The sequence below is a fragment of the Sceloporus occidentalis genome, unplaced genomic scaffold (assembly GCF_023333645.1).
Source record: "Sceloporus occidentalis isolate IW3139 unplaced genomic scaffold, rSceOcc1.0.p SCAF_38, whole genome shotgun sequence".
Lineage (NCBI taxonomy): Eukaryota > Metazoa > Chordata > Lepidosauria > Squamata > Phrynosomatidae > Sceloporus > Sceloporus occidentalis.
In genome coordinates this window covers 1,186,881-1,199,060 of record NW_028317018.1, presented here as the reverse complement: position 1 = coordinate 1,199,060, position 12,180 = coordinate 1,186,881, and the positions used below count along the sequence as shown (strand labels likewise).

The window sequence follows — 12,180 nt, the reverse complement described above, 5'->3', positions numbered from 1 at the left end:
GACAGGCTCTGCCACACTGACACCCAAACACATACCCCAGGACAGGCTCTGCTGCCACATGGACCCCCACATCAGGATGGGATAACCTACTAATAGTATAAAAAAATGCCTTCCACATTGCTTTGTTGTTTGTGTGTATTGACCCTTGTGTATTTGTGTCCCCCAGCCCCCCTCCCTTGTGTATTGATTTATTTGATGCCCCCAGCCAGCCCCCCTCCCTTGTGTATTGATTTATTTGATGCCCCCAGCCAGCCCCCCTCCCTTGTGTATTGATGCACCAACCCCTTGTAATGGTTAATATAATGGCCCCCATACCCATGTGTATTAACCCCCCCCGTTTGTGTATTGATATATGTGACATCCTTCTAACCGCCCTGATGTGTAATTATGTCCCCAGCCACCATCTTTGTGTATTATTTAATTTTGCCAAGGCAGCCCCCCCCTTGTTAATGTCCCTCCTTCTGTCACCTCCACTATTTATTTAAAATAAAATACTTTTTTTTGCTGGCCTTCGTTCTTCCACCGTAACACCACAGACTGCTGCTCTTCTTCCTCGTGCTGCAGTGACAAGCAACTGTTCCGTAAGAGCCGGCCCCCTTCAGAGGGGCGGGACGAAGAGCCTCAGTCAGTGATTGGCATGCCGGCAAGCCATTAAGCGGCCAGCGGTGGCGGTTTTACAGTCGCTTTGAAACTGTCAGCCGCATCGGCTGCAATTGGAGCTTAGTGTGCCGGCACACCGGGAAATGTCGGTGGGCCGGATCAATGGTATAGCGTTTCAATTGGGGGGGCACAGCATAATGTAGGGGGGCCATGGCCCCCTCTGTCCCCCCCCTGGCGACGCCACTGATACATACATACATACGTACGTCTATAGTGTGATAAAACAAATACTAACACTGACCTTATTAATGAATCAGCATTTGACTTTCGACATAAACTAAACATGAATGCAAGATTCAGATCCGTATGGGGTCCTCGTTGCAGATTTTGTTAGGATGCCAACCTGTTCTGCAGCAGAAGGGTTTGTTTTATATTTGTGTTTTTGCTTCAACAGCGGTGCACATGTTCTTTTGGATGACGAAACTGATATGGGATACGTGGAAGATGGGACTCCATGTGGCCCATCAATGATGTGTTTAGACAGAAAATGTCTACCAATTCAGTCACTAAATATTAGCAGCTGTCCCATGGGCTCTAACTGGAAAGTTTGCTCTGGACACGGGGTAAGTGGATTAGTGACACTAGAAGTGTTTTAGGCAAAGAAGTATCTCATCACAGGCAGCTGTGGTAATTAGCAATACCAGAGTTCTTACCTTTCCATATGTGGTGGTTTGAAAGCTTGCCCCTTGAAATAGAAATGTTCTGTGAATGGTTGACTAGTGATAACCCCGTGCGGCTTATGCTTCCATTCTAGGTTTGTAGCAGTGAGGCTACCTGTATATGCAGTTCCACTTGGGCCGGAACGGACTGCAGTATCTATGACCCAAAGAAAGAGTCCAACAACAAGAAGAAAGACGTACCAAAGGGTTTGTTCTCTTTAATTACCTGTGTGTTGTGTCAAGGTACCAACTTGAGGTAGTTTGTTGCAATAGGATGATAAGAAGGATACAATCAAAATATATATATTTTGAAGGTTGCTAATGTAAGAAGAAGGATATTGGCCCTTTTAAGTAGTAGGCGACATGTACGTTTTGTCAATTTAAAGATAAAGCAATAGTGACTATTCAAGCCTTAACCTAAATGGTAGAATTCTTTGTCTCAGAATTCAATTCCTCTGTGTGAGATATACTAAAATAGATATACGTCTGTATCTATGTTTCTATTTAATCAATTTTTGTACATAAAATTGTTTGCAGCTTAGGGTTAAATAAGGCTCAATGACCTTTTTAAATCAATGACAGAGTATATATTTGTTTTGTTATCTCAAATCTGACATAAGCACATGCTTTAGAGCGTTAGCGCACAGACATGCAGATACACACTGTTTTATTTTTCGGTCGGATGGGAAGGAAAGACCCCGAAAACAGGAAAATACTTAAAGATAAGGCAGACTAGCCGGTGGATACCAGCAGTGGTCCAGTGCATAGTTTCTCCCTTACTGGTTATCATTAGGCTCTATGTAAGAATGCTGAGATGGAGCTACCAAACGTGGAACCAGAATAGAATGAGTTAATAGAGAAATACATAAAAGCAGAAATGATAACATAGGCCCTAGGCAGCTGCTTAATCGGCTTATACCATAGCACCACTTCTGTGACTATGACATGGCTTCACAATGATTTCTATTATTTCACCCCCAGGTTTGCTATCTGATACACCGTCTTCTATTAATATATTAGTAGAAATACGGAACTAAATTGTGAATATGTTTATCGTCTTACTTTCCTACGCATAATACCTTAATTGGTGACGTATGTTTTTCCTCTTACACTGAGGTCAATTTTCAACATGGTTTACCTGCTCTTCTGAGCAACCATTTGCTATTTAAAAACTTCCAAATACATTATTAGGCTTCACTAGATAAATGCTAATTACTGTAAATACCCATTGTTAAAGATGAAACAGAAGACCCATTGGCGTATATATATATATATATATATATATAGTACTAAAAATGATCTGTTTTGTTTTTGTTTGGAAACATTTTTAGAAGAATAACTACATCTATTAATTCACAGTAGTATAAAATGCTATGTCTCTCCAGTTAAAATGTATAAAACAATAGCAGAAAATAGCAAAACATTACTGAGTACTGTTAGTAAAATTACAACCGGACAGTCAATAAATAATGTGTTTTAAGTCATTTTTGAAGAATAATAGTATAATTATACACTGGATAAAACAGAACCACTGAACAAGTAATTGATAAAATGTATTTTTAAACTTCACATCAAGTCGTATATGACTAACTCAAATGCATGAGACCTTTTGGGAAGCACAATAGCTTACAATGCCTTTCAGTGGTGAGATTTTTTTTGTAGATCCAATAAAAGTGACAAATATGGTCTTAGCTTTAACTCAGTTGGATATAACAAAAACTGGCTTGTGTTACTACTAAGTGGTGTTCTCTTTCTGGTGCCTCCATGATTACCGCATGTCAAAGATGTCACTTCCTACCCAGACAAAAAAAATGGTTAGTGCTCTCATCAATGAGAAACTTTTAAGAGTTAGGGATATGAGTTGTTTGTATGGTCCACTACAATCCTACATCAATGATCTGTAGATCACCTGGTAGAAATCTTTATGTTCTGATTGAATGCCCCATAACAGTTGCAGAAAACATTTAAAAAGTTTATTTTTTATCTAAATAAAGTACTTGATGTAATGGTAATCAATGGGTTAGTGTTATACACGTTATATACCAATAAGCTATAGATGCCAATCAAGTATAAGCCTCCTGCAGGAGGGTTTGCAAGGTGTCTTCTACAAAGTGGACAAAAATAATGAACCAATCCTTTCATCATTACAACGAAATTATAAACCAATCCTTTCATCATTACAACAAAATTATAAACCAATCCTTTCATCATAACAACAAAATGATAAACCAATCCTTTCTAGAACTCATTAATTAAAAACAAAGTTGTGTTTTGGAAGGCTAATACATTCACCTTGCAAATCATATTATATATACATCATATATTAAGAATTAAGCCTGGTGGAAATTTGTAAAAGCAGAAGAGTCAATAGAGGTATTCCATTGGTGGCCGCAGCTAGTGGATAATAAATAGGTTTTTATAAGTAACCACCAATGCCAATAGAGAAGTAAACCATTCCCTTTGTCTAGGGCACCACAGTTGTAGGAATTCTGATCGTGCTTTGTTAACCTTATTGAAAAGTTATTCATTTCGTCAAAATCTCCGTCTTCCCTCCATACAGTGAGCATGGCCACTAACAGACTTATAGGTGCAGTGGCAGGGACCATTCTGGCTCTGGGGGTCATATTTGGAGGCACAGGGTGGGGAATAGAGTAAGCATTTTTTTCAAAAATTCATGTTTGGTGCCCAGTGTGCAAGGTGTAATATACTGTGTCTGAGCCTTCTGTGTACTTGTCCCATTGGCTTTGTGTCATGTGGTGATGACCGTACCAGTCGTGTGATTTTGACGTGTCCTTGTCATGTGATTTGCTCATGCAGTGTTGACCCTCTCCTGTCTGGGACAATGTGGGGCATACAGTGAAATTTCCTTGACCAAATGAGAACTAGACGTCTTTGTATTTTCATTTTTTTATCTTAAAACCTAAAGGCCATTTTTTTTTAACTAAAATACATCCTTCACACAATGGTTTTTGCTTAAAAATACAGGTAAATGGTATTTTTCATATATTCATTATTTTATTCTTAAAATAAAAACTAATCTGAAAACCTAGTACAAGTAGCCCAAAACTGTGCTACAAAAAAGTAAAACCATTTTCACTTCTTCATTAATTACCACTCTTTATACATTGAAGAATACTGATAATTAATTATGTTCTATGTATACATATGGTTCTGTTGATCAAAGAATAACTAAAAAAAAAAGATTTTCATTGTTTCATCAAAGCATCCTTAGACTGAGACTGTCCTGTTGGAGGCTTAAAATATCTTAAGGAATTACAAATGATAGCATATGTTACCCACAGGGTTCCTATAAAAGATATATTGCCCTGTATGCCAGTTGAGAACTGAACATAGAAGCAATAAAATCATACAAAAAATGTATCCCCTGAAAAACATGGCAGCTTGTTTATTTATATTTGTTTCTTAAATTGTTTAGTGAAAACAATGTTTTGTGCTGTTAAATTTGAGTCGTCTGGCTACAAGTTATCTATGTTTGTAACCTTGATTCCGCCACTGTTGGAGACACTATTACTTGTTTTATGTAGCATTACAAATGGCGTATAATTAATAAGTGTAGTTTTGGTTTTCATAGTCCATTGTGAATATAGTGATGAGTTCTTGTTATTGTCTGACGCGGATGTTCATGGACTGGGGCATTAGTTCTACCTTAAGCAGATAATAAGAGTCTTGGACTTAACTAATTCTGGGTCACTAAAGGTGAAATACAAGATTCATTCTTCTCAACACATATGCAGGTTAGGTATCGAAAGAACTTTAGCTCTAGTACTAGTGAAGTGCCTTGATTTTAGATTGCTGTATTTAATCTGATGGCGAGATCTGAAATAACCTTCAAACCCCAGTGAGATATCAAAAAAACTCCACATTTATATTACTAGAATATTGGCTTCTTTATGTTGGAGACCCAATGGCAGTGTAGCCATTCTTGGTCTATGCATTCTATCATCCATCCTTACAGAGGTTGACTGGCCCTGTTATAAATCTCAATGAAGAATAATGTGTGATTGATTTCCCCAAACAATGAACCATTCAGTCAACATTTAACACTGGACTGTATTTTGGTTTGAACCAACTATGTCTTCAACAGGTAAGTTCTGCAAGATTTTTTATTATACTAGGAAACCACAAGCTTGCTATATAACATGAGCACTTTTGATCCACGCTCTTTGCATGTGTCTTACAGAGCAATTCAATTCTAATCATGTGTATTCCGAAATTGACATAAATTCTAAAAATGGCATTCTTATTCTTAATATCCAATATGTTGGATGTTATTACGTTTCATGGTTATAAGACATATTAAATCTACCTCGTATTGTATGACCTTGTGAGACATTAAAACTTGATCTTTGTTCTGGTCAGCCTTTTCATTGAAACTTTTGCGGGATGTACCAGTCCATTGTTAAGGGTTACACAAAAGGGAGGGTGCTAAACAATGAATGTTGACCATGGATACAAAGTATCATGAGAAGAAATTGCAAAAATAATGTCCTGCTTCAGAAAAAAACATCAAGATGCTGTCTCAAGCTGACAATAATGAGAGGTCTTCACTTTGATTCAAGTGGCCTGTGTGGTATTAAAAGAAAATTGCACAGATGGATTTTTCCTTATGCCACCCTTACACAAATCTGGATGCCTTACCTATCTGATAGTTACAGTACTTGTATCCCGAAGAGATGTCTTTGATGTGTGGAATCTGCCAATGAGAGTGAAGTGTTCAGATGTTTTAATTATCCCTTTGAATTTTTCAAGACCCCTTTTGAACTTTTAAAAAGTATAAATAAAATTAATTCAAGGGCCTCTGAAGAGGCAATGATGTGTAAGATGTCATGCCATTGGCTCTACAAGCATTTTAAGTGAGTGGGCCAATTAGTGGTAACAACATTAAAAGGGTTTTAAATAAGTTACCAATTACTTTCTCAAGTTCAATATGTTGTTGACCTCACCAGCAATAAACAACAGTAAAAGAAGATTTAGTGACTTGGAATGTCTTGTGCTTATGGCCTAGGGTTCCTGAATTAACAGTTATGTTGACCCTCTATACCATTTTGTGGCATGGATGACCATAGCCCGGATTTTGAAACACATCACTCTCCATATATTGTATCCATACCCCTATGAAAATCAGCTAGGAAAGTATATAATAGACAGATAGTAACAAATAGTGTATTAAACTAATCTTTTAATCAGCCAGTAAGAGGAAGTACTATTGCAAACTGTGTTCCCGTCTCAATTGCCTAATGCATCAGTTAGGTAAATGATAAATAGCTAACACCAAAAATTTACAAGGCAGTCCATTATATACAGTATACTATATAGACTATTTTATGTGTTAGATCACATTACAATATGATTTGTATTATTTTTGTCCCCATTGTGGTTGGTTCTTATGTTTTTCTTCCAATAATGCTTTATCGCAGGTCCTAGTGCCACCAATCTTATAATAGGCTCCATCGCTGGAGCCATCCTGGTAGCAGCTATTGTCCTTGGGGGGACTGGATGGGGCTTTAAGTAAGCAACAACGCATGTCTTCTCTTCAATGGCTATGCCATAATTTACTCTGCTTACTGTATCTCACAAAGCTTTGAGTTTCTGCTACATGTTTCTTGTCAGAGAGAATTCTAAATCCACAGCTTCCATTGACAAAATAAAAATTCCTATGGAATTTGTAAACTATTTAAATAGATTTATACATCAGAAAAAAGGAAATATGTCACATGGGTGAAAAGATAAGCGAAGCAACAAGGAATAAACATTGTTGATCAAAGCCACAAGAATTAGGAACAAGATAAATATACCCCAGTTTCCCAGGATGAAAAATAGAGTTTAATATATTTAAAAATAAAATTGAGCTTTGGCAAATAAAGTACTTGATTAATTAATGATTATATATATTTTATATAGACAGCTGCAAATAAAATAATGACATGAGTTTTTTAACTTAAATGTTAAAGGACCGTTTTGTACAAACTAATACATTATTAAAAATAAATATTTGTCCCACAATCCCATTTATTCATCAGTGTTATTTCTAGTTTTATGTTTTTAGTGATATATATTAGAAGCGTAATGGGAAAAAAAGACAAATTATTCACCATACTTGAATTATAATTGTCAAACATTTAAATGGCATTTGATTTATATGATTTTGAAGAGTTATTGCAACTTCATTATGCACATAAGGTTTATTGCTTTATACAGTAATATCTAAAACATTAATTTAAGAGAAAATGTAAAAAGTACCATTAAATCAGTTCTGCACTGAAATGGATATGGAGTAGATATATTCCAGAAAATAAAGTGCAAGCCTAAAACATTTATCAGAATTAAAATAAAAATTCTCTTTTATTGCATTATTTATAGGACATGTAATATGTACCGGTATTTCTTTTGATTGATTCTGTCACCACCTTTTTCCGTGGTGCCGGAAACAATTGCTTACTTCCGGAATCCTTTGTTTTAATAATAAATTAGCGCCAAGTTACTCGATGGAAAGGAATCTTTCAAGATTGGGATATCATGTAATCACCTTATCTCTTCATCCAATGTGTCACTATTTCTTTAATGTAAAATAATGTAGACTGTTGTAATCATATTAAAAGAAAACTTCTCCTTTTTGTTGGGAAACCATAGTATCCATTATTTACATGCTGTAGCAGAACCTCAATCACATTGAACTGGCCTAACTCACAGCTTGAAGTGCATGTTACTTTGAAGGGATGGGCAAATTGAAAAAATACTTAAATTTAGCATTCAAGTAGAAGGCTGGCTAGGCTCGCCGAAGAGTAGCTCCAAATGTAGTGATACGAAGCAGAGTTATAAGTTATTTTGTGTTTGTGATAAATTACTACTTAAGTTTTATATAGATCGTCAGCTTACAAGTCATTACAATCCAAGGTATATTCAACTATAATACAATCTGTTCTAAAATGTTATTTATTTACATCTTTTTACTCTATTACCACAGTCCCAAAACCTAAAAAGCTGTGTTAAAGAGAATGAATAACAAAATCTTTACATAAATGCAGTCACATTTCATACATGAAAGATGGAGGCAACATTAACTTTATGAATATATATTACGTATTATAAATGCCCCACATTCCAACAAACAAGGTTTTTCCTCAATTGTCCACCGCCCCAATGCTGAGATATTAAGCTCCATATTAAATCCATCCTAGAGGCATTTTTGCATGACAAACAAATGCTTCTGAATAAACATGGATTTCCCTTAACATGAGAAGGTGGCTCAAGGGCCAGAGCTTAATATCTCAAAAAGTGGGTATTTTTAATTTTTTTTCTAAAGAGGCAGCTGTATGAGTAATTATAAACTATCCACATAATAAGTAAAAAGGGAAAAAGAAGAAGAAATTCAATGGGTTGCTCAAACATAACTGGTTAAAGTTAAATTGGAGGTACATTTTGATAGTAAATGTACTGTATCCATGACCATATAAAAACACACATTGCCACGGTAACAGAATTGGCTTTAACATCTTATCATTGTAATATTTAGTATATATCATCTAGGGACATTTCAAATCGGGTTTAGTGGATTTCTGGTGAACACCGCATAGATTATGGGTTTCTTATTGTGCAGCACCTTCTGTTTGGTCTCCGTGCCAATAATGTATCTCATTTATTATCCTAAAGGTGATATATAACCTCAGAGCCTCCAGGCTCACATCCGTATAATCTACTTCATGACTTGGATTCGATTTAAATGCTGAAACTTTTTTTTTTTTTTGCAATTTCCACCATATCTTTATTTGACCACAATTCCCCTTTTCCATTTTTAGTGTACCCACACAAGCTATATGTGGCTTGTTTGGAGAGCCAAAAAGCTCCTTTGACTACAGTTTTTAAAATCTTTTTAGCAGATTAGCAAAGTTTTTTCGTTTTATTTTATACCTTTAGTGGTGAGATGTAGGAGAACCATTTTACTCATATTTTCATTTTTTATATTGTTTCATTTTCCATTTTAGACCTTAGGGTTTTCTTTTGAATCTAGAGGATAGTCCTGATGTCATAATGACATCACTAAGGTACTGATACTTATTTATATTTTATTTTACTTTTTATTGTTTTTTTTTCATTTTTGAAGGTAGAGAAACAGATTCCTCTTCTTCTCTGATCTCTTCTCTACAGTCCTGTTTTCCTGATTTGTGATCAGTGGCTGGGGGCTGGGTGGTTCACAGAGACTGTATTAGGTAGGGGTCCATTATAGAGATTCCCTTTTGCATGATTAAGTAATTATTTTGTGAAAGGTTTGAACATACTAGGAATTATGTTTCTAACACTGCATTTATTTCAAAGAGTGGTGAATTTAGAAGTATACATAGAACAGTACCCACAGCAATTTTAGATGGCTAGTTAAAACGTAAAACATGAGTAAACATTGTTTTTATATTGGTGTTCTATAACAAATTTTTACTTTTGATATATTTAGTGAGATAATAATTTTTGAAATTATTTACTGATCTAATTCTTTCTGTCCCATGACCTAGTGACTCTTCATCACAATGGACAGTCCAATATATTTCATTCAATCGAAGCAACATTTTGTTATTTTCTGTATGTTTTCAGACAAAATTCATGATTCCAAGAAAAGATTTATTATTAATTTATGTATTTATTTTTAAATTATGAAATCAATAAAAAAAAAATCAAAGCTTACTACTCAAAAACCTACAAATCCTAGGTTTATATCACCCAAAAATGATGATGATTAAAAAATAACTGGAGTGGGAAATATTTTACACAATTGTTGAAGCCCTGCCTTTGTGAGGCTTACCTGGAACAAACTTGTTTTCCAAAGTCTCTAAAATGGCATTATATAGCAAATACATTTTCAGTTTATTTATAGCAGGTTAGTATATTTTTTATTTGACATTTGCAAAACAAGTATCAAAATGAATGTTATCTTCATGCATCTGTTTTTTGTTGAGCAGACAAAATGCCATTTTTGAATTAGTTAGAAAAACAAGAGTTTTATGTATTATAATAAAAATGTTTACAGTTATTAAAATGTGTAATTCACTGCAAAATGGAAATATTTTGGGAGCAGTGCATTTACTACTAAAGCAAGAAAGACACTTATTATTATTTTATTTAATAATTCATATTTTATTTAATATTATTTTACAGTTTTTTTCTTTGGCCCATAAGATTTCTTTTTAAATATTGTCAATTAATAAATAAAAGTATTTTTAAAAAGTCTTCTTTTACCCTAGTTGTTTATTAACCGGTAAATTTGCAGATGGGATATAATAACCTGTATATAGCTTGCTTACATTTATAAACACAATTCTTAAGATTCATTTCAGGTAAACTTGAAATTCATTCTAGGTTTGTGTTTTGACCAATAAGGATACATTACATTAGATTGATTTTGGCTTGGTATTATCTACAACAATTTATGTAAGTTCAAGGGAAGTTAGTTGTTTCTAGATATTTCTAGACAAGATAATCTAGTTATCTTTTTCCCCAGCACAGGTGTAGGTCACCAAAGCCGAAATACATAGCTGGGTCGGGAACTGTGTACAGAGACCATTCCTTTATGTGTGAAATCCAGATTAGTATATGACTTATTGTACAAGCTCAGTACTGTTAGATCCAGATAAGTAGGCATGGTTTCCAGTGTTCATAACCCATAGGAGATGATATAGTATATAAAAGTTGAAGATATATTAAAAATAAGTGTTATAATATTGACTGGCTTGAACAGTAACTTCTAGTGTGTCTAGGTGATGTCTACATTTATCTTGTAATCAACTCGTATTGTTGTATCAGTACAAGTAGGACTTGTAGGACTTGTACTAAAATAAATATTTTTTTCCTCAATGAATCACAAATATTTCACAGAACACAAGGCCACATATGCATATTTTGAAACTACCGTTCTGTGTTTCTGCATGCCAACTTGGTGGCCCTAGCAGTGCATATGCCAAGTGTTACCAGACTGAATGCATGAGCCCTTTGCTTGATGCCCCACATAAAGCCAGATTATGGGGAGGTGGTTGCACCCAATGTTCGTTGTTGCCTTGTAATGTATTGCTAAATTAAAGTATGAGGTTATATTGTATAAGGAGAATGGGTTTCAGTGCACTGCATACTTACCATTTAACCAAACACATAACTGCAATTAAACCTTACTAACCCCTTCCTGATCCCATTCTCCTTGGTGTGCATTGTCTTTGTATAAGCTATCCATGATGTTCTCTCAGTAGAAGACCTTTTTCTTTCCATGGCAGGGTAAGGTTCACCAAGCAGCACTGGGGAGTCTTCTATGATTCCATGTTTCCATTTTCTATTTAAGCGGTCACTGTGTTTTGTCCGGTCTACGAATCCACAACACATGTGATGAATGTCTATTTTCAAGTTTATAAAGCAAGATATCACCAACTATATTCACATTTGAAAGCATTACTGTAACAGGTGCTTCCTAAAACTGCATCTTGGTGAATCGAGCTCTTAGTCATGAACATAACTATTGTTATTTGTTAATGAAATATAACTATTGTTTTATGCTTTTCTTTTAATGCAATCTGGAAGAAACGTCAAAAAGAGGCGATATGACCCATCTCAGTCGGGGATATGAAGTAGCACATTTTGGAAACTGTCTTCCTGCACTGTTGGTACGGGGACACTGGAAATCTCTATCTCATCTATAAAAATAATCAAAAACTATATTAAACACTGATTGCTTGGGTTTTTCAGAATAGATCTATTTCAAGAAATACCAGGGATTTCAAATACAAGCTCTTTCCTCAGAAATACAGATTTGTCAGCTGAAACGGTTACACGAAATCCCATTGAAAATATGAAATTGAAAGGAAATTCA

General features: G+C 35.0%; 1 protein-coding gene across 1 annotated transcript in view; it reads left to right on the top strand.

Moving 5' to 3' along the window:
* The window catches only part of LOC149290591 (disintegrin and metalloproteinase domain-containing protein 23-like), a 72,708-nt gene extending 60,771 nt beyond the window's left edge, over window positions 1-11,937 (top strand). The window contains exons 23-26 of the mRNA XM_089488487.1: window positions 1,055-1,223; window positions 1,415-1,526; window positions 3,880-3,970; window positions 11,892-11,937. Coding sequence (XP_089344613.1) covers window positions 1,055-1,223; window positions 1,415-1,526; window positions 3,880-3,970; window positions 11,892-11,937 — 418 coding nt within the window. The remainder of the gene's footprint in view (window positions 1-1,054; window positions 1,224-1,414; window positions 1,527-3,879; window positions 3,971-11,891) is intronic.
* Window positions 11,938-12,180: the final 243 nt, after the last annotated feature.